The sequence below is a fragment of the Haliotis cracherodii genome, unplaced genomic scaffold (assembly GCF_022045235.1).
Source record: "Haliotis cracherodii isolate W230 unplaced genomic scaffold, xgHalCrac1.p SCAF_9, whole genome shotgun sequence".
Taxonomy (NCBI): Eukaryota; Metazoa; Mollusca; class Gastropoda; order Lepetellida; family Haliotidae; genus Haliotis; species Haliotis cracherodii.
Window position 1 is genome coordinate 5,037,058 of NW_027266343.1, and position 22,962 is coordinate 5,060,019.

The following is a 22,962-nucleotide window of genomic DNA, read 5'->3' on the forward strand; positions in this document are numbered from 1 at the left end:
AAAAAACCGTAAAAATAACATGAACCTACAACAATACGTATTCTAAGTATTCTTTGAGTGAGAATGAGATTTCTTTCACATCCGTGGACGAGAACATCATTTGAGATAACTGGTATCAAAAACATGTGGGAGATCGATATCCAGGCCTATGACTGGCTACTGCATGGTGATCACGAATTCTCGGTCTATGTCTAAACTTGAATTTAGAGTGTTGCATAAATGTTCTTTGAAGATATCTGGTTTGCATTTTCATCATTATTGTGGTAGTCCACAGATATGTCAGGAACGTGTTTGTTGAGAGTCACACGACGTCTGAGTAGTTACCAGTAAGCCGGATTCAGTGACTCATGGCTGTTTTTATGTATCAGTGTAACCATCATGAGAACAGAGAAAATATGTATCGATTCGATGCTGTAAAATGGTGCGATTTGGGGTGTGTAAGAAACATATTACTGCGCCCATGCCTGCAAGTATATTATATATCTGGCTACGAATTGTTCAAAACGTATCTAATGAACGAAATACTTACTCATAGTGTAATCACAATAGGTATATTTGATTGTGCCCGTATGGCAGATGTACACTTTGAGGATGCCGAAATATATTAAGTTACATTTAGTTTATTTTTAAAGTTTACATATTCCTTTGCTTTCATGAGTAGAAGCACAACTCTCATCAATTAGTGTGTTTTGATCAATAACAATGAATGAACTGAATATATTTCAATACAACAATAAAAAAACGTCAAATAATCAAAATATATCAATTAATATTTCATTTCATTGGCTTTTCGCAGACAAATCCCTGATTCGAACTACAGGACACGTCATCCATGCAGTAGCCCTTGCGTGCCCACATGTTTCCGCACTTGGTTCCATTGGGCTCACCATCACACCATTTCACGTTAGTCATCGTAGTGCCATCGGTCCACTGGAAGTCCCCATGCGTTCTCCGAGCACCTACGAAGTAGTTCTGGGTCTTACCTATATTGAAAGTGGTGATCATTAGTCAGCAAAGGTCTACCACTGAAAGTGAATGAGTTTGGTTTGACGCTCGGGTTTCAAACGTTTACAACGGGATTTTTAGTATGACTAACGTAAAAGCAAATAGGGTAGAAATATGTCATTTCATGTCCTGAAGCTTTTAAACAGTTTTATGGTAAACATGTATGATATATTTTCAAATCTGACACATCAGTGACCAATATGATATATGATGCTATTCCCCTTTTCAACTTGTATCATATGTTCCTATGTATTTTCAGGTTAAAACTTGATTTACCTTTGCATGTGTTTGTTATGAGTGCCACCGGTGGGACAGGATTCGCTCACCCTTTAGAGAATACCTTTTATCTTAACTAATTGATATTGATTGAAATACACCAAACTATGATATAGTCGGAATAGTACAACGAACATTCATTATTATCCTCTGGTGTCCCGATACCATGGGTTTCTAGCGTGTCCAAAGGACGCAACTCTGCACAGCGAATTGCGGCGCATTAGACGACTGGGACAACCTGTTCCTGAACATTATCACATGAAAAGAGGGGTCCCTTCATTTTAATCATTTTAAAAACCCGCTCTGTTGAAACGTCGTGGATCGATGTTGTGTAAATAAATGACTAGTTTTTCGTGGACACAGCTTCAAATATGTTGCTATTTATATGAGTATGTATTCCCCGGTGGTGGAGTAACATATGGACACGCCCGTGAAGAATAGTGAGTAAGTGAGTTGAGATTTATAGTCACATCAGCAATATTTTAGCTATATCGTTACTAAATCAAGTTGTACAGTAATAATACATCAATATATAGTCTATAAAATCTGTCGACAAAGGACAGTAAATGAACTAGAGTATCATAGCTATAGATATAAAACTAATGAATAACCCAAACATTTTGATTATTCACCGTGAAGAATAGACGATGTTGATTTACATACCCTCTGTCTAATGCGATTGACAGTCTTGGAACAAGAGGCTGAACATATTAACAACTACTGTGTGTGAAGCTGTTAGAAACTGTCAACACATGTACAGCAGCATCGCTACAGTCGCTTTGTAAACGTGGTCAAACATTTTTTCATACACTATGCAATAGACAACAGTCACTAGACTTCTACAATAGGTGAGGTGAAATTGGGTTTAACGTCGCGTCCAAGAGTATTGCACTTATATAGCGACGTGCATGCTCGTGTGTGTGTGGCTGTTTGTACTTGTCCTGACTGATGCCGATTTATAGTGATAGCACACTGAGATACCATGCCGCAGTTTAACATGAATACCACACTCAGACACAGTATACTGACTCCGAGCCGACCAGTACTTGTTTTAGCCCCTTAATGCCGAGCGCCAGACAGGGTAACAACAAGTACCACCTTTTAACGTCTTTCGGAATGACGCGGCCGGGGATCGAACCCCGGACCTTCAGCTCTCCGGGCGGACGCTCTACCTCTAGACCAAGGAGGCGGTTCTTCTACAAAAGACTTCTCTTTCTCTTTCTCAGAAATAATGGTTTAGAACATTTACTTGGTTAAATGAAACGTTCATTTGACGTATGAACGAGTAAAGATTAAACGTTACCATCGAGATTAATTTATCAAATTTTTGCTTCACACATTGTACCCATGTGGGGATGACAAGTGAATGTTCTAGCTATCCTGCCGTCCCTCGTGCATTGCAGGGGACACAAATTTGTGATCAATTCAGTACCAAACAACAAATCAAATTATACCTGTCCCATCTTTAATGTTTTTGTAGACAGCCTGGCGTTTCTCATCTGTGTCGAAGATGGCTAGTCTTCCACCCGGCACCTCAGCAGCACACACCAACTGAGCAGTCGCCCACTCCAGTTTGTCATCGTCATGGATCTTGTAGCAAAAATTGAGAGCTTTGTTCCAAATATAGTCTTCAGGACAAACGGCTGTTTCTGCAATAGTGATTGAATTAGGGAAAGACAACGTCTCAGGAATGTGGGAGGCAAATCTCAAGTCAAAAATATGATGAGGTTTAACATAACCACAAGAACCTTTAAATACGAAGGATCATAATCGGTCCGAATCTGAAATTTGAAACCACAACTATTTGTAACTTGGGAACTAGCGGCACCCTAGACACAGAGTCACACTCTTATAAAGAGACCATTGTGGACCTTGCAATCATTATTCTTTAGTTCTTTCATTAATACTGAAATATGACGTAAATTGACGGTTATAGGGGCGCATGATGTGGGATGGAAATTACCCCATATTCAGCCTGATAAAACAAAAATGACAATAGGCTAGATTCAGGTTAATAAATTAAATACACTGTTCAATGTTAAGAGCATTCATGAATAAAAGGATTAATACTTTCTCGGAAAGGAAACAGTCCTCATGCTTAGGTAGTCATTGCAATGATCTGATTCACCTCATTGTATTTAAATGCGTAAGACAAGCATATTTAGTTTACTCATAAGCATGTGTTATCCGCCACAAACACAGACAAAGGCAAGTAAAACATAAACACGGGAACATATTGAACAAGACAAAATTAGGAATTTCATCGAATATTATTTTGGTCACTGAATACATAATGTCCTTCACATATGTACCATGAAGCTTTTCGAGAAAGAGTCGAATGATATCTTTGAAAACATACCGGCGCAATTAACTCCACGACGTTGTTACGGTGAGTGTGTGGGGCAATATATAACGTTGCATTGCTACTATTTAAGCAAATATAGAATAAATATAGAATAAAACAGAGAGATAAGAACATAATATGCACGTCTAGACAAAAATTAAGTCGGGTGATTTTAAATGTTAAAATGTCATTGTATTAATCGGTTTATATGACATAAGAAAAGTCGAATTGAACGTCAAAGTTCAACAGAATAAACAGAATGAATATTTCCCTTGAATTGAAATGTGAATGTAAGACATTTTTGCATATTCCTATTCCATTTTAGGAAATTAAGAAAACATGTTGATGTTCAAACAAACACGACCCGTTCGCGTGAAGATCCAAGGTAGAATAGGTCTTCAGCAACCCATGCTTGTCGTAGGAGGCGACACACGAAATCGAGTGGTCATTCTCGCTGACTTAGTTGATGCATGTCATCGATCTCAGTTGCGTGGATCGATGCTCATGAGATCAATTACTGGATTGTCTGGTCAAGAGTCGATTATTTACAGACCACTGTCATATAGCCGGAATATTGCTGAGTGCGGCGTTAAACAACAAACCAACCACCAAATCAAACAAACACGATGAGTATTAGGTATCAGTTACCCGAGGTATGGTATTTACCTTGACTACCCGTACAACTTCTGGAACACGTCTTCTGCATATTCTCTACTAAATCTTCCAGCTTGACCAATCGTTCCTCAAAATTCTCGTTGTATGGTACCCCGAAATCCAACTGAGAACCATCCAACGCTAGATCATCAATATTGTCGTCACTCTGAAGTACCGCTTCCTGCTCCTCATTTACTTCGAAGCCCTCCTTTTGGCAAGAAATAGACGAGACGAAAAAGACAAGTAATAGTTGTGGATACATATTCACGGTCTGAGTGATCTCAAATATACCAACACCTTAACGTTGCTCGGTGTACTGGTCGGGAAGGTAGGCTCCCATGGGTATAATTCGGACGGTTCTATTTTAAATTCGAATATAAATAATGAGTTTGGGTATAATGATATGAATACCTTTCACTAGGTGGTGACTTGTGGTTTATGCCAGTGCATTGTTATGGGCCTTGTGAACAATCAAACGCCGAGCTGGTAGAAACCAGGAGCAGGAACGTACCTTCATATCTTTACATCAAATGTTTTAAACAGGCCTATTTATTATAAAAATGTTGATTGTTTCTTCCCTTGTTGGGTGTTTTACAGTATCCGTAATCAAATATCATAGATTATAAACCACTAGGTTTAGAACTGGTATTGTTGTGACTTTACAAAACCAGTTACACGTCAGTGATTTCACTATGACTTTCAGTACTCTTTCAAGGGTCATTCAACCATGGTTGAACTGCAGGTATATCTTATTATGTTTTCATTCTACAATATTTTCAAGACGTATCAGAGGATTAATCCTTACTGTTCACTCATTCTCTTGTGAGTGATACATTCACTACAGATGTACCTCCATACTGATACATTCACTACAGATGTACCTCTATACTAATACAATCATTACAGATGTACCTCTATACTGATACATTCACTACAGATGTACCTCTATACTAATACAATCACTACAGATGTACCTCTATACTGATACATTCACTACAAATGTACCTCCATACTGATACATTCACTACAGATGTACCTCTATACTAATACAATCACTACAGATGTACCTCTATACTGATACATTCCTCACAGGTGTACCTCTATACTAATACAATCACTACAGATGTACCTCCATACTGATACATTCCTCACAGGTGCACATCTATACTGATACATTCATCACAGGTGTACTTCTATACTGATACATTCACTACAGATGTACCTCTATACTGATACATTCCGCACAGGTGTACCTCTATACCGATACATTCACTACAGACGTACCCCTCATTCACTACAGGTGTACCCCTCATTCACTACAGATGTACCTCTATACTGATACATTCCTCACAGGTGTACCTCTATACTGATACAATCATCACAGGTGTACCTCTATACTGATACATTCACTACAGATGTACCACTATACTAATACATTCACTACAGATGTACCTCTATACTGGTACATTCATCACAGGTGTACCTCTATACTGATACATTCCGCACAGGTGTACCTCTATACTGATACATTCACTACAGATGTACCTCTATACTGATACATTCCTCACAGGTGTACCTCTATACTGATAAATTCACTACAGGTGTACCCCTCATTCACTACAGATGTACCTCTATACTGATACATTCACTACAGATGTACCTCTATACTGATACATTCCGCACAGGTGTACCTCTATACTGATACATTCCTCACAGGTGCACCTCTATACTGATACATTCATCACAGGTGTACTTCTATACTGATACATTCACTACAGATCTACCTCTATACTGATACATTCCGCACAGGTGTACCTCTATACTGATACATTTACTACAGGTGTACCCCTCATTCACTACAGATGTACCCCTCATTCACTACAGGTGTACCCCTCATTCACTACAGATGTACCTCTATACTGATACATTCCTCACAGGTGTACCTCTATACTGATACATTCCGCACATGTGTACCTCTATACTGATACATTCACTACAGATGTACCTCTATACTGATACATTCCTCACAGGTGTACCTCTATACTGATACATTCACTACAGATGTACCTCTATACCGATACATTCCTCACAGGTGTACCTCTATACTGATACATTCACTACAGGTGTACCCCTCATTCACTACAGATGTACTTCTATACTGATACATTCACTACAGGTGTACCCCTCATTCACTACATATGTACCTCTATACTGATACATTCCTCACAGGTGTACCTCTATACTGATACATTCACTACATGTGTACCTCTATACTGATACATTCACTACAGGTGCACCTCTATACTGATACATTCACTACATATGTACCTCTTTACTGATACATTCCGCACAGATGTACCTCTATACTGATACATTCCTCACAGGTGTACCTCTATACTGATACATTCCTCACAGATGTACCTCTATACTGATACACTCCTCACAGGTGTACCTCTATACTGATACATTCACTACAGATGTACCTCTATACCGATACATTCACTACAGGTGTACATCTATAGTGATACATTCCTCACAGGTGTACCTCTATACTGATACATTAACTACAGGTGTACCCCTCATTCACTACAGATGTACCTCTATACTGATACATTCACTACAGATGTACCAGCATAGTGATACATACATAACATGTGTATCTCTGTACTCATACATTCACTACAGATGTACCTCTATACTGATTCGTTCACTACAGATGTACCAGCATACTGATACATACATAACATGTGTATCTCTATACTGATACATTCCGCACAGGTGTACCTCTATACTGACACATTCATCACAGTAGTACCATCACAATGATACATTCCTCACAGATGTACCACCATACTCATACAATCGTCACATGCATTCATCTTTTCTGATACATTCACAGCGGGCATGCATTCTAGCTTATGTCGGAGGAAAGTCTGAAGTGATACAGGTCTCAGATGTTTTCTTCTTTGCTGGAATTTACGAGCATGGGTATGGTGCTGACCAATCTGGAACATAATCGAGGCGAATCAGGATTCGAATCACGATCATAGGTTTCTGGCGATTCATATAAGAACACGGAATGGAAGCATTTAATAAGAGTATATCATGCTCTTGTAATTTAATTGTTGTCCCTCGGGTGTTTGATCGAAATATATCATGTTTATGCAAGTAAGAAAACCAATAGTTAAGCTTTTCTACTGGTAAAGTTTAAAAACAGTAAGTTGGTGGGTTATGTATTCTAGTCGCATACTAGCAGACGCACTCGACTGAACATTCCACACAGGCTATACACCCAGACCGGTGCGTGTTGCTCGCAGTCACCTGCCACTCGATTGTTCTTATTAAAGAATTGACTGAGTGAGGACCAAACTGTACGAACGATGGAGCTTGCGTGGTTGATGCATATTGACTTCAGTGATGCCGTCATGTTACTAATTGACTTTCGATGAGAGAGCTATCAGAATGCCGGATTCTAAAGTTGCATGATAGAAAACACAATGACAGAATGTCATTGTGGTTCGTAAGTCGACTCACAATTAAACACAGAAGTATCAATTTGTTACCTGTGTACGTATCAGCACAAAAGGTAACCTAAAAGTGATTGTGTTACCTTTTAACCGGAAAATCGACGTCTCGGCTTGTGCTGACAGATAATATTTCTTCGACAAAAGATGTTTTAAAGTAATGTGTGTTAATACTGTCTTCTACCCACTTAAAGTAGCTGGTGAATGTTAATGATGTATGGCCAATCTATGAACACTGAAGACAAATATTGCCTTCCGTTGTGGAACGTCAATCAGTCAGCTTTAGCGATAGATGGATTTAGGTTTTTTAATAATGCACTATTGTCAACATGCAACTACGGATAACCCAGCCAATCGGTACATACATTCAACATTACAAACCGGTTTTAATGCAGTTTAAAAATGTTAAATCCTTGTCACAGACTTTCATTATGCGCCGCCATTACGTCCATGCCTTGGGTTGTTGAAGACATTGCTGACTTACCTCTCGAACAAAGACATCCACCGAGATGGGCAGGGGGCTACTTCTCTTCACATTCCTTGTCATAATTTCTGTCAACAGCAGTCTGGCAGCGGGTAGGATATTATCTATTAATTTCATCTCAATCATACTCACTATGTTATTGTCATATCACTTTGTAGGCGCGGTCGGGTAGCCTAGTGGTTAAGGCTTCGCTCGTCACGCTGAATACCCGGGTTCGATTCCCGACATGGGTACAACGTATGGAGCTCATTTCTGGTTTTCCCCGCCGTGATATTGTTGTAAGCGGCGTAAAACTATAATCACTCACACACTATTTCATTGTGAGTAATATTAAGACAATTATGTAGTAATCTAACATGTAGGTACATGTCAATCCTCATATTACGTCGGGGGCGGTCGGGTAGCCTAGTGGTTAAAGCGTTCGCTCGTCACGCCGAAGACATGGGTTCGATTCCCGACATGGGTACAATGTGTGAAGCCCATTTCTGGTGTCCCCCGCCGTGATATTTCTGGAATATTGCTAAAAGCGGCGTAAAACCATACTCACTCACTCATATTATGTCCATGATCAAACCCCTCTCCAACATCCGTCTTTCGGTAAATGCAGATGGGTCTATATCCAAATTATTGCTCAATATAGATAATGTGTCAATAGGCAGTTGCTTGTAACATTTTTTGTCCTGTTTTGCATAATATGTTCGATCTCGTTAATCGTAAAGGTAGAAGCAGTGGCACAGTCTGTTCCAGGGTTTTCAGTTTTGAGTGTGGTTAGTGTGCCCCGACATGCTTGAGTCTTTTTTGAAAGCATGGTCCACAATTACATTCCAGCATAATTATCTTCGTAAATTATTTAATATCGAGCGCGGTATCATATGAATATGTTTTGATTTTAACAACGACTATGCTTACGTTATGACAAAGACGCTACATCGACTAAATGCTAATGATAGTATGATAGTATAGTATGTTTACGCACGTCTTTCGGACCTCATTTTGGGCACTTTTTGTCATATTATGTGTTGCCGTAAATCCTTTAGTTGGTTTGCTGGATGTTGTTTTCGCCGCACTCAACAGTATTTTAGCAATATGAATGCGGTAGGTAATCGAATTAGGGCCTGAAAATCCAGTGAGTAACATCATGAGCATCTATATGCATAATTTGCATACGATAATTTGCGTCAGCAGACGTGACCACAGACCCCATTAATCGCCTCTTACGACGAGCATGGGTTGCTGAAGATTAATTCTAACCCGGATCTTTGGTTTAAACTTGCAATACTCATAGTGAACGGTGAATGTATGCTACTGCTGTTACAATACAACAGTTTCCCACCCATTCACACTGGACAATGGCGTGAGTGAGTGAATGACATGAGCTTGGAAAGACTTTCCAGTTACATCACGGCGTGTCAACTTGATGTGGAAGGAAAGCCCGAAGTGCAGCAGGTCTCAGTAGTTCACCACCTTGGTGAAACCAACGAGCACGGGTGGCGGGCTCAAACCTAGAAACATAATCGGGGCGAACCTGGATTCGAACCCACAATCGAAGGATTCGGGCGTGCCCAAGGGACGCGACTCTAAACAGCAAATTGCGATGTCTTAGACGATTGTGTCACCCGTGGCCCCCAACCTCAGGACAATGTAACTGCTTATTACATGAGGGGTTGACTTTGGATGATTGTGTGCCATCGTATCCCCGATGGTGTGGGGTGTCGTTCATGATATCAATCACCGGTTTGCCACTTTCACCTCCAGTTAAATCCTGGCCGGAGTATGGCGTTAATCAGACAAACAAATATGTGAGCGAGTGAGATGTGTGTCAATGTTAACCAGGTATGATGATTAAGCACTTGTGCTACTTACCAATGATACATTGTTTCGCTGATCACGTTCACCTGACCCTTACGGTAATGTCCGATCCGTCCTCTGGCAGTTTCCTGGTAATTCTGGGAATTTCAGCACAAACATATACGATGTTTCAAGGCAGTTGTTATAAGAGACGTAAACAGAAACGTATAGCGTCGATTCGCTAACCTTGTATGAAAGAACAACGACGTAACATATTTTCAATTTCAATTTCCCGATTCCATTTGCACGCAATGTGTGGAAACGAAGGTCGTTTGGGCGTGGCGTGAACACAAATTCCATTTCCTCCTTAGTGTATCAAAGTACACAGAATTATTTACAAAGAAAGATAGTGACACGGGAAGAGGTTAGACTAAAAGTAGAAAAAGACATTAGAAGTATACAAGTTCAGCGTTCGACCGTCAATGTTATGAGTAAAAACGCAACCCCAAGCACGTGCACGTTGCAACAAGCCTCTCGTGGCATGTTAAAACGTCGACGCTCAATCCAAGTACAATTTCAAATAATTCTATGCTGTAGTTGTTCAACATGGTCAGAAGATTATCTGACGACGAATGATAGCCATTATTAATGCAGGTATGTCCTACAAAGCTATTGGTCGTCAGCTCGGTTACGATAATTCAGCCGATTGGCACAGAGGCATTGAACAATTTATTAGGTATTTGACCAAACAAATTCCTGACGGGCACGGGTGACGTCAGCACTCGAAGATGGCGACGGGCACGGGTGACGTCAGCACTCGAAGATGGCGACGTGCCCCGCATGCTCAGGAGACAACCCTTAGACTCAAGCACCTGTCACGGGCATTGATAAATCGACTCATATCAGCAGGTTTGAAGTAGAAAAAACAGATAGAAGTAGCAGAACAGATACAGGTAGGAGAACAGATACAGGTAGGAGAACAGATACAGGTAGGAGAACAGATACAGGTAGGAGAACAGATACAGGTAGGAGAACAGATACAGGTAGGAGAAGGGGTAGAAGTAAAAGAAGGGGTAAAAGTAGAAGAGGTAGAGTTGGAGGAAGAAGAAGTGGAGGTGGAAGAAGAGATAGAGGTAGAAAAAGATGTAGAAGTAAAGAAGATGAAACGCAGGAAAGGCAGAGGAAGAATAGGTTGAAGTAGAAGATGATGTAGAGGCAGAAGATGGTATAGAGGTAGAAGAGGAGGTAGATGAAAGAGAAGAGATAAAGGCAGCATTCGAAATACCTGCCTGCTCGACCATCCGAGACGGGTTGATTTCAACTCGGGCTGTCAGATTTTCAAATACCCTTGCCCGACGGTCGGGTTATATTTCATAGGTGAAAATATTCTAAATATTTCACGATGATAAGCATTAATTCACATGTAAAGATGAATGATAAAATGTAACCAAAATGAAACCCCGTTAGCTTTTAGACAACCTAACATTTAGCGATGCGCTTATGCTACAAGCAATCAGTTTTCATATTTTTAATTAAATTATCCTGAGAAACATATGATTATAGTGGGCAGGCAGGTTTTGGTCAGGGCTGGCAAGTATTTCAGCTAGCCAGTCCTGTGGTCTGGCTGAAATTTTTGGGAGTTTCATACCCTGATAAAGGTAAAAAAAAGAAGAAAATGTAAAAGAGATAGATGAAAAAAGACGAATATAGAGGCAGATGTCAAAGAGGCAGAGGAAGAAAAAGACGTAGAGAGAGACGAAGAGGTGGAGGAAGAGGAATAGTTGGATGCAAAAGAGGAAGAAAAACAAGAGGTAAAGAAGCGAAAGAGGAAGAAGAGGTAGATGTAAAAGAAGAGGATGAGTACGCAGAAGTAAACGAAGAAGAAGTGGAAAAAGAAGTACGGGAAGAACATGACGTAAAGGAAGAATAAGAGGTGTGTGAAGCAGAAATGGTAAACGTAGAAGAAGAGATAAAGGCAGAAGAAGGGGCAAAGGTAGAAGAAGAGGATGAAGAAGAAGAGGTGGAGGAAAAAGAAGAGGTAGTGGAAGAAGGCTAGAGGAAGAAGAAGAGGTACACGAATAAAAGATAAAGGTATAAGAAGAGATAGAGGTAGAAGAAAAGGAAGAGGTGGACAAAGAAGAAGAGGTAGAGAAAGAAGAAGAGATGAGGGAAGAAGAGGAGGAAGAGGTAGAGAAGAAATGGACTAAAACGAAGTAATAGTAGAAGGAGAGGAAAAAGAGGAAGCAGAGGAAGAAGAAGTGGAGAAAGAAGAAGAGGTAGAGAAGAAGGGGAGAGGAAGAAGAAGAGTAAACGAAAAAGAAGAGGCAGAGGTAGAAAATGTAGAGGTAGAAGATGAGATAGAGGTAGAAGAAGTGGTGGAAGAAAAAGAGGTATCCGTACAAGAAGAGGTGGACAAACAAAAAGAGATTATTATAAGAAAGAAGAAGAGGTAAGGGAAGAAGAGGAGGTAGAGGAAGAAGAGAGACGAGGTGGAGTAAGAAGAAGTAAACGCAGAAGAGGAAAAGAGGACGCAGAGGTAGAAGAAGTGGAGGAAGAAGAAGAGGTGGGGGAAGAAGAGGTAAAGGAAGAAGAGGTAGAGGCATTAGAAGAGGTGGAGGAAGAATAAGAGGCGAAGGTAGAAGAAGAGACGAGGTATACGCAGAAGAGGTAGAGCTAGAAGAAGAGGATGAGGAAGAAGACGTAGAGGATGAATTAAAGGTAGGGGAAGAAATAGAGGTAGAGGAAGAAGAGGTACACGTGGAAAAAGAGGTAGAAGAAGAGGTGGAAGAAGAAGAGGTATCCGTAGAAGAAGAGGTGGACAAACAAAAAGATATTATTATAAGAAAGAAGAAGAGGTGAGGGAAGAAGAGGAGGTAGAGGAAGAAGAAGAGACGAGGTGGAGTAAGAAGAACTAAGCGTAGAAGAGAAAAAGAGGACGCAGAGGTAGAAGAAGTGGAGGAAGAAGAAGAGGTGGAGGAAGAAGAGGTAGAGGCATTAGAAGAGGTGGAGGAAGAATACAAGGCAAAGGTAGAAGAAGAGGTATACGCAGAAGAGGTAGAGCTAGAAGAAGAGGATGAGGAAGAAGACGTAGAGGATAAATTAGAGGTAGAGGAAGAAAGAGGTACGCGTAGAAAAAGAGGTAGAAGAAGAGTTGGAAGAAGAAGAGGTGTCCGCAGAAGAAGAGGTGGAGGGAGAAGAGGGGGTGGAAGAAGAAGCAGTAGAGAAAGAAGATGAGGAGAGGGAAGAAGAAGAAAGGAGGAAGAGGAAGTAGAAAAGTGGAAGTAGAGGAAGAAGAAGAGAAGAGGTGGAGTAAGAAATAAACGTAGAAGAGGTAAAGAGGACGCATAGGAAGAAGAAGTGGAGGAAGAAGAGTAAAGGAAGAAGAGGTAAAGGTATAAGTTTAGGTGGAGGAATAAGAAGAGGTAAACAGTGAAGAAGAGGGAGAGGAAGAAGAAGAGATAGGGAACGAAGAAGGGGTAGAGGAAGAAGAGGACGTAAAGGAGGAGAGGTACCGGAAGAATAAGTGGTGGAGGAAGGAGAAGTTGTAAACGTAGAAGAAAAGATAATGATAGAAGAGGGGGTGGGGAAGAAGTAGAGGTGGAGGAAGAAGAAAATGTAGGGAAAAATAAGAGGCGAAGGTGGAAGAGGATGAGGAAGAAGAAGAGGTAGAGGAAGAAGAAAACGTAGAGGATGAAGTAGAGGCAGATGAAGGAGAGAGGTAGAGGAAGAAGAGAGATGAGAAAGAAATAGGAGTAGAGGAAGAAGATGCATAGGAGTTACAAGGGATAGATGTAGAAGAAGAGGTTCGTTGGTTGGTTTGTTGTTTAACGCCGCACTCAGCAATATTCCAGCTATATGACGGCGGCAGAAGAAGAGATATAGAAGATGTTGTAGAATTAAAAAAAAAGGAATAGATAGAAGTAGAAGATGATGTAGGGTAGAAGATGAAGAGATAGAAGAGAAAGAGGTAAGAGAAGATGTAGAAGTTAAAAAGGCGGTAAACGTAGAAGAAGTGGTAGAGGAAGAAAGTGATAAAGAGGAAAAAGAAGAAGTGGAGAAAGAAGGGGAAGAAAAGCAAGAGAAAAAGATAAGGAGAGGAATAAGAAAAGGAGTAAGAAGAAGTAAACGTAGAAGAGGAAACTGAAGAAGTAGAGGAAAAAGAAGTGGAGGAAGAACAAAGGTAGAGGAAGAAGAAGAGGTAAAGGAAGAAGAAGAGGTGGAGTTTTAGAAGAGGTGGGGAAGAGTAAGAGGTAGAAGAAGAAGAGGTGGAGGATGGAGAAGTGGTAAACGTAGAAGAAGAGATAGAGGTAGATGAAGAGGTGGAGGAAGTAGAAGTGGTAAACGTAGAAGAAGAGGATGGGATAGAAGAAGAGGAAGAAGGAGAAGAGGTAGAGGAAGCATAAGAGGCAAAGGAAGAAGAGGTATACACAGAAGAAGAGGTAGGAGAAGAAGAGATATTAGGAAGCAGTAGCGGTACATGTAGATGAAGATGTGGAGGAGGAAGAAGAGATGGAGGAAAAAGTATAGCTAGAGATAGGAGAAGAAGAGGAAGGGCTTGAAGATGTAGTCGTGAAAGAAGAAATAGAAGCAAAACAAGAGGGGGGAAAAGAGGTAGAGGAAGAAGAAGAGGTACAGGAAAAAGTAGAGGTAGAAGAAAAAGAGATATTAGGAAGAAGTAGAGGTACATAAAGATGAAGAAGAAGGTGTAGAAGAGGAAGAAGAGATGGATCCGGAGGTAGAATTAAAGCTAGAGATAGGCAAAGAAGAGGCTGAGGTAGAAGATGTAGTTGAGGAAGAAGTAGTAGAAGTAAAACATGGAGAAGAAGAAGTAGAGGTAGAGGCAGAAGAGGGAGAGGAAGAATAAGAGGTGGAGGAAGAAGAAGAGGAAAGGTAAGAAGAAGTAAACGTAGGAGAAGAGATAGAGAAAGAAGGACTCTGCAAATGGGTTTCACACATTGAACTCATATGGGGAATTGAGCCGATGCCTTCAGCGCGATGAGTGAACGCTTTAACCACAAGGACACCTCTATACCCAGGTAGAATTATAGGTTGAAGAAGAGGTAAAAGTGGAAAGTAAGGATAAAATATATGGATGAAAGTAGAAGTAGAAATATATATAGAAGCAGGCGTCACCCCATACACTCTTTAAAAAAAGTAGAGGATCATGAAATATAAAAGTTAATTGCAAGTATTAGAACAACGATAAGTATCATCCGATGAAAGGATTTTTATGTCTGTGAAACTCAAACACACCCAATAGTTTGCAGGTGTCGCACCCAGTAGCGCCACGCACGTGCGTCGGGTGTCATTCCTGATTTTGACACATCCAAGAAAGATCGATAATCTCTGTGCATATTATGCCTGTCAATCATATTAATTCTGCTTATCTTACAGTTGTGATTTCCTTGATTTCAATTATTGTTTTTGTGTGAAGAACAATGCAACGTCTGCAATGTAAACTGGAAAAAATCAGCGCGCAGTGGCCAATGTTTCTACGTTCTCTACGTTCAATGTTTCACAGTCTCTGATTATCACAATATGTAACAGGTACCACCAAACCTAAAATGTTGACGATCGACCACGTTCAGGCCACCCCAAGTCAACGATAAGAGTACAGGATAGATCGATTCGAAATCGGGCTCAAACGGGGAATCAATTGCTGCAAATTTTCAACTGGCTACTGGAGCATGTGTTACGGGTCAGACAAAAAGAACACGTCTGTATGCAGCTCATATGCATCTATATGCTTGACGGCCACGTTATCTGACGCGCCTTACATTATGCCAACAGACGTCATTGGTTTACACAACGTCGAATTTTGCAATTGGGTAATTGTCGCTGGTCACCTGTCATGTTTATAGATGAGTTTCGATTCCTTTTGTACTTCCTTGATAGGCGTGGTTGTGCTTAGCGACGTTGAAATGAACGTCAAGCTAATGTCAACCTACGACATCATGACAGATTTGATGGAGGGTCGGTTATGGTGTAGGTGACATCACTAGGACTGACCGAACCCAACCCCATGTTGTGCAAAGAAGGAACACTGGACTTTACAATAGGGACAACATAGTGACACCAAACGCCCGTGCTCATCGTGTACGAATAATTGTCAATGCTCATCCCCAGCAGCATAAGATAATGCCATGGCCAGCAATGACCCAGACCGTTACCCCATTGAACACATCTGGGACATGAAGGGCAGACGTGTGCGTCAACGTCATGGGTCCCTGACCACGTTGGCTGAACATAGCCAGGCTCTGCCCGAGGAGTGGGCATCCCTCAAATCGCCATTGTGTGACTCACTCATACGCAGTATGTCCCGTCGAGTGAATGATCGTGAACAAATCGTGGCGGTATAACGCACTACTGATCTAAAAACATCCATTCCATTTTTTTCCCCTATCGTCCTTCAAGGCTTTGGCGGTCATAACATTTACTGTCAAACTTCACTACCCTTTGTAATGTGTTCCTAATTCGTTTATTATTTTAATTGTTTTTGACTACCCACTTATATTTTTAAGAGTATTTAATGTCATCAGCCCAATATCATGACAAAGAAAAACCGTCTATAAGGAACATGTTGTTGATCCATTGAAAAAAATTGACAACAAAGGCACTCAACTTGCAGTTTAATGGTCGTATTACATTTTCCAACATTCGTTGGAGAAATCACACCTCGTTGACCTTGAGCAAATCATATCTCCATAGTGGAGAATACTCCTCTGCGGTACATGTGTAATACGACAGGCCCCCTGGTTTGAAGGCGACCGCCTGGCCATTCCTCTCTGTGGTGTACTGAAGGCGGTGGACCTTTGGATTCGGGTCACATAATGCGGCTTCATAGTTTCCATCTGGCACGTAGTAGAAGTACATGTAATCGACGGCTTTGAGGAGTACCTTCGTCCCGCAGGATGCAATGTCGCCACCTATTGGGGCCTCATACTCTGATTCGAGACTAATCTGACACATTTCCATGGCCCTACCATTTTCAATCTTATAGAGAGTAGCTTCACCATCATCTTCAGGTATGACGTATATCTTGAGGTCTGGGCTCACCATTAAGGTTTCCATGTCCTGACTGATGCCACTACAGCAACAAGAATATATGTGAGTGCACATTTGACTTGAATATTTGGATACGAATAAGGATTATCAATAACGACAAAACCAGAATAACCTCAAACGTCACGTCATCAATTGCCCCCAACCTCGATCCATCAGCTTTATGGTTTGGTATGATGGTTCTGTACAAATGTTGACTATTATATACCATGAAGCAGTAACTAATATTCGATTCAATGTCGAAATGAGTTTGTAAATAAGTGAGTATGTTTTACGCTGTTGTTAGCAATACTCCAGCACAATCACGGCGGGTTACACCAGAAATTGGCTTCACCAATTGTGCCCATGTGGGGAAACGAACCGGACCTTCGGCGCTTTAACCATTGTTCAACCCCACCGCCCCCAATATAATAATATAGGGGTCAAAATCAGATATTTCACTAACTTTATAATGACAATTTACAACTTGTTTCGTTTACTTACCTAAAGGAAATGGTTTCTTCAATATCTACAGAACTGATGTGAACGGGGTCATCTGGCTCAACAATCTTGTAGATTTTGTTGGAAGTACGGCCGTCATAACCTTTTCCAATGTCCCCAATGTAGATGCAATTTGATTTAGATGTTGCACTACAGCGAGCAACTGCCATGTCTTCCCAGTCATGATTTGTGGCGCCCTTTACTTCTATCGTGTTGAGCACTTTGCCGTTGGTGGCATTAACCACATAAACATCGTTGAGGTTTCTGGAAGAGGACCTGTCGTTAGCGGCGTATATAATGCCATCGTGAGACATACTCACGGCCATGCCAGAGATGTCGTACAGGTTGTCATCGTCAAAGTAACCAGAGAAGATACGATCTGTGAACTCTGCCAAAATACAAATTGCATTTTGATATGATACATTGAAATATAAATGGATATTTTAATATGCATTTAACAATAATAAAGATTATGATGATGAAAATGTAGATGAATTGTGATGAATTTAATGAGACTGTCCAACACATTGTCAGTGGATGCCAAGCTGCAGCTTTGGCACAAATATAGTATCCTAAGCGACATGATGGAGTGGTTTGATCATTTTATTACCGCCTTTGCCATGCTTGTGGTTTTGACACAGAGGTCCATCCATGGTACGACCCGGAATATGTAGAGGGCGTCATGGAAATTGATAAATACAATGTATTTTGTTATAGGCCCGTTTACAGCCCCAGACGTATCCATGCCAACAAACCTGATCTTGTCCTTTTTGATAAATCCTATGAAATCATTGAATTTTAGGTCACTTTTGACACAATGTAAATGACAAAATACAGGAAAAACATGGCAAATATACCTCGCTTTCGAAGTGTCATGCTTGCATCCCATGTACTAAGTTGTCTGAGTCCCCATTGTTCTCGGTGTCTTAGGTTTGGTACCCCCCTATCGGTTGACTGACATTGGGAGAGTACCCGGGTTTGCTACCAGGAATACAGCCCTTCTGACAATCTGGGTGGGTTTGAATAGGCAGAGCTTCCTGGGGGAAGTCCCATTCGCTGTCTGGAATGCGTGTAGAGGGGGCAAGGGCCCTGAGCTGATGATGAGCCTAACCAGGCTGACTGTGCCAGGATCACCCAAATCCTCTTTGCTGCATTTTTATTTTAATCCGTAAATAATAATTATTATTTCCCTGTTCTAACCCTTTTCTACTGTAGTGGTAGTCTAGTGTGGCCCCTGTTCTTACCCCTGTCTGCTGTAGTGGTGGTCTAGTGTGGCCCCTGTTCTTGCCCTTGTCTACTGTAGTGGTAGTCCAGTGTGGCCCCTGTTCTTACCCTTGTCTGCTGTAGTGGTAGTCCAGTGTGGCCCCTGTTCTTACCCTTGTCTGCTGTAGTGGTGGTCTAGTGTGGCCCCTGTTCTTACCCCTGTCTACTGTGGTGGTAGTCTAGTGTGGCCCCTGTTCTTACCCCTGTCTATCGTAGTGGTAGTCTAGTGTGGCCCCTGTTCTTACCGCTGTCTACTGTTGTGGTAGTCCAGTGTGGCCCCTGTTCTTACCCTTGTCTGCTGTAGTGGTAGTCCAGTGTGGCCCCTGTTCTTACCCTTGTCTGCTGTAGTGGTAGTCTAGTGTGGCCCCTATTCTTACCCCTGTCTACTGTAGTGGTAGTCCAGTGTGGCCCCTGTTCTTACCCTTGTCTGCTGTAGTGGTAGTCTAGTGAGGCCCCTGTTCTTACCCTTGTCTACTGTAGTGGTAGTCTAGTGTGGCCCCTGTTCTTACCCTTGTCTGCTGTAGTGGTAGTCTAGTGTGGCCCCTGTTCTTACCCACGTCTACTGTAGTGGTAGTCTAGTGTGGCCCCTGTTCTTACCCACGTCTACTGTAGTGGAAGTCCAGTGTGCTGGCTGAGTGGCCCCTGTTCTTACCCACGTCTACTGTAGAGGTAGTCTAGTGTAGCCCCTGTTCTTACCCTTGTCTGCTGTAGTAGTAGTCGTGGTAGTAGTAGAAAATAGAGATAGGGATCGGATAAGGGATCTAATAAAGGATTATATAGAGATCCCATGCTGAGGGATGAGGAACAGTTCGTGTAGTGTTAACCTTTACTTATACCTGCAAGGAATTCTCCATGTAGAAAGTACCGAAGAAGCAGCGTACTCACGGGAAATGCGTATGTAAAGCATGCTCGCGTGATAAAAAGGCTACGATCAAAACCTTCATCCAAAGCATGATCGATGTCAGGCAGTTTTCCGTGTCACAAAACATGTGAAGATTCAATTCCCATGTCACATCCATGTTTTTAGCAATATTTTAGCATTATCACGGCGGGGGACACCAGAAATGGGCTTCACACATTGCACCTATGAGGGGAATCAAACCCAGGTCTTCGGCGTAACGAGCGAACGCTTTAACCACCAGACTACCGCAAGGCTACCCCAACCCTCTCACATACAAGATGTTGCCTGGATGTTGAACAAGCCTTCACTATTGATTTTCAATTGGATTCATGCGACCAGTTACTTCTTCCCCAAAAGAGATTTGACTATACACACACATACCTCACTGATTTAGCAAAACAAATGCTATCAATTCTTATTATGTGTATTGATCTCAATGTCAGCCCTGGCGCACAATAAGGTAACAAAATGTAGAGCAGTATGTATTTGAAATATTCTAGAACAAGAGAGACAGATGATTCTTCAACCGATTTTCAAAACGAGTTTTTGGTATTTAAATTCTGCAGGCAACATAAAGAGTAAAACCTACGTGTATTGGTTCCATCTGTAAATGCAGCGTCTGTTGTCATGCCCCCTTAAAGACAATGAAAAATAACATATCATGACATAAATATTATGGCAATATTTGCAATAATTTTCTTATATCAACTGACATTTTGCATTTACCGAAAGAATACAACGAATACATTTACCTTCATTGACTCCAGCGTTAGTTGTAACTTCAACAGCAGGATTAGATATTTTGTAGTCAGCAATGGCCTTTTTCAAATCCTCAATGCGCTGGTTCATCTGTGGTATACCACCAGCAAGAGACGATGCACGTGTGGCTACGCGAGGTACAACAAAATTTGCAGCGATGCCGAATGACTGTTCATTGCTGGTACTCTCCATGGTGTTGTTTTCAGGGCTGTATACACCAGAGTTCTTGAAATAATTTTCAAGATCATCCATGCGATCAATCATGTCTTTCAATTTGCGTGAAAGTTTCTTTGTCTGTGAATTAAATGAGACAGTATTCTTAAATCGGCTGCTGGAACCAAACGTAACTGAAAGAGGACTGTTTCCATTCGTGGAGGAAGTTTGTTCTGAAGAAGTGCCTGGAGATTGCCCTGCCTGGCTCCCAGCGGAGGATGGAACACCGTCAGTTCCGATGGAGGTCATGGGGACATTTCCCGAGCTGATTTGTCGTGACAGTTCGTCTGCTAAATTTACGTTTATAAATTGAGCTTCCGACGCAGTGATAACTAAGCCGATGACACTCACAAGGGCTGACACCTTCATGATGGCGCAAATATTTTCACCAGCTGCAAGTGGCGTATGTATTGGAGTTCGTGAGCAGTTACTCGTGCTATATAGCGTGCGACAGTACAACATGATACCGTTAAGAGGTTTAAGGAATAAATGTGACACGCATTTCATGACATCCCCCGGTATAGATTATAATCGATAGCTCAGATCAATTATTATCTTCTCATATATCCTCTGCACGTCCAAACCGGGGTCAAAAATAATTTCCAACCATAATGCATAAGGGACTAGTCACGTGATCCCTTTTGGAAATCATGCCATGTGCTATGGATATATCTGCTCTAAGTAGCACTAAACGATGTCAAAATCACCAAAATAATTACCTCATAACCATTTGAAGTTATGACAAAATCAAACGTTTCAGTGATTGTTAACTGTCTATCATTGAGTCCTTATTATTCAAGACCAATTTGGGGGCATAGGTGACCCAGTCGTCTGAGGCGCCGCGATTCTCTGTGCAGAGTTGCGTCCCTTGGGTACGCCAGAAACCCATGATTGTTATTTCGAATCCCGCTTCGCCCCGATTATGATTCTAGATTTGTCAGCACCATACCCGTGCTCGTGGGTTTCACCGAAGTGGTAAACGTCTGAAACCTGCATGAATGGTAAATATGAGACACCGAGTCAAAAATAGAAGAAAAATGAAATCCATGCGTATACATTTAAGCTGGCCGAAGTGTGCGTGGAAAGTTCTAAAATTAATACAAATTAGAGGTCCGTATGGCAGTACCTAGTTGACAATGGTTTGGATACCTTTTCAACGGATTCACTTCGATACGACGTTAGTTAAAAAAATATTGGTTCTAACCACCGACTGTCCTAAGTATATTATGTTGTAAACACATAAATGCACTTACACGATTTCACCACTCCTTCTTCTGGATATCCGCCCGGTGGCCTTTACAGTTTGTTATCAAATTACCCTCCTCTTTCTTGTCAGTTTTGACAAGGAGATGACACGCGATGAGTCCAGATAACATCGCATATGTGTTATTTAAACCTTGTATAACAATGAGACAAGTGAAGCCTTTGGGTCCTTACTTGATACGTTGGCGCGATAATGGTCAGTCTATCATGTTGGTGTGAGAAGGTCTTGCTTGTTCAGAAAACATAAACTCAATTCCAGAAGAAACGCACATCCAAAATATTGAGTGAGTGAAAGAATTGTATTTGACGCCGCTTTTAACAGTATTCCAGTTATATCACGGCGTGTAAGCTGGACAATGTGGGAGGAAAGCCCGAAGCGATGCAGGTCTTAGACGTTTACCACTTTGGTGAAACCCACGAGCGCGGGTATGGTGCTGACAAACCTAGATACATAACCGGGCAAACCAGGATTCGAACCCAAAATCATAGGTTTCTGGCGTGCCCAAGGGACGCAACTCTGCACAGCGAATTGCAGCGCGTTAGACGACTGGTCCACCCGTGTCCCCTCCAAAATATTGGCGTCGGTACTTGAGATGTGCTGCTGATGCATCGTGGTCTGTGGTGGGTTCCAACTGACTGTTAGGCAGTAGTAAACGCATGTACATGTAGGTGGCGTTCCTGGGGAAAGGTAGTCCACTCGGCCTGCAACGCAATTGCCAACTGCTGCAAAGTCCAGAGTTGTGGTTGACTTCGGCGAAGCCGTCTATCCAATTCATCCCACAAGTGCTTTATCGGGTTCAAATCCGGGGATCTGGAGGGCCATGGGAGAACATCAACGATGTTATCGTGAAGACAGGCTCTTGTGATCCGTGTTGTATGCACTCGAGCGTTGTCCTGCTGTAATACACCGTTGCCGTTGGCTGCAATTGGGAGGACGAGTGGTAGG

At 41.6% G+C, this 22,962-nt stretch overlaps 2 protein-coding genes and 1 pseudogene across 2 annotated transcripts; 1 reads left to right on the forward strand and 2 right to left on the reverse strand.

Moving 5' to 3' along the window:
* Window positions 1-774: 774 nt before the first annotated feature.
* Window positions 775-4,541, reverse strand: LOC139452744 (C-type lectin mannose-binding isoform-like). Its single transcript, XM_071234336.1, has 3 exons — window positions 4,292-4,541; window positions 2,736-2,930; window positions 775-983 (listed from the first exon to the last, which is right to left on the reverse strand). Exons 1-3 carry the CDS (start codon window positions 4,539-4,541, stop codon window positions 775-777), a joined length of 654 nt encoding a protein of 217 aa, XP_071090437.1.
* A 7,482-nt stretch (window positions 4,542-12,023) lies between these two features.
* LOC139452888 (golgin subfamily A member 6-like protein 22) lies at window positions 12,024-14,562 on the forward strand (annotated as a pseudogene).
* A 2,182-nt stretch (window positions 14,563-16,744) lies between these two features.
* LOC139453358 (uncharacterized) lies at window positions 16,745-21,260 on the reverse strand. The gene is made up of 4 exons (XM_071235030.1): window positions 20,534-21,260; window positions 20,371-20,415; window positions 17,621-18,005; window positions 16,745-17,162 (listed from the first exon to the last, which is right to left on the reverse strand). Exons 1-4 carry the CDS (start codon window positions 21,258-21,260, stop codon window positions 16,745-16,747), a joined length of 1,575 nt encoding a protein of 524 aa, XP_071091131.1.
* Window positions 21,261-22,962: the final 1,702 nt, after the last annotated feature.

Coding starts and splice junctions, on each gene's coding strand:
- LOC139452744 (XM_071234336.1), bottom strand. CDS start 4,541: ATGTATCCACAACTATTACTTGTCTTTTTCGTCTCGTCTATTTCTTGC. Junction 2,931..4,291: donor AAGTTGTACGGGTAGTCAAG/GTAAATACCATA, acceptor TCACTATTGCAG/AAACAGCCGTTTGTCCTGAA. Junction 984..2,735: donor AAACATTAAAGATGGGACAG/GTATAATTTGAT, acceptor CTTTCAATATAG/GTAAGACCCAGAACTACTTC.
- LOC139453358 (XM_071235030.1), bottom strand. CDS start 21,260: ATGAAATGCGTGTCACATTTATTCCTTAAACCTCTTAACGGTATCATG. Junction 18,006..20,370: donor TACAGATGGAACCAATACAC/GTAGGTTTTACT, acceptor GTATTTTGGCAG/AGTTCACAGATCGTATCTTC. Junction 17,163..17,620: donor GAAGAAACCATTTCCTTTAG/GTAAGTAAACGA, acceptor TTGTTGCTGTAG/TGGCATCAGTCAGGACATGG.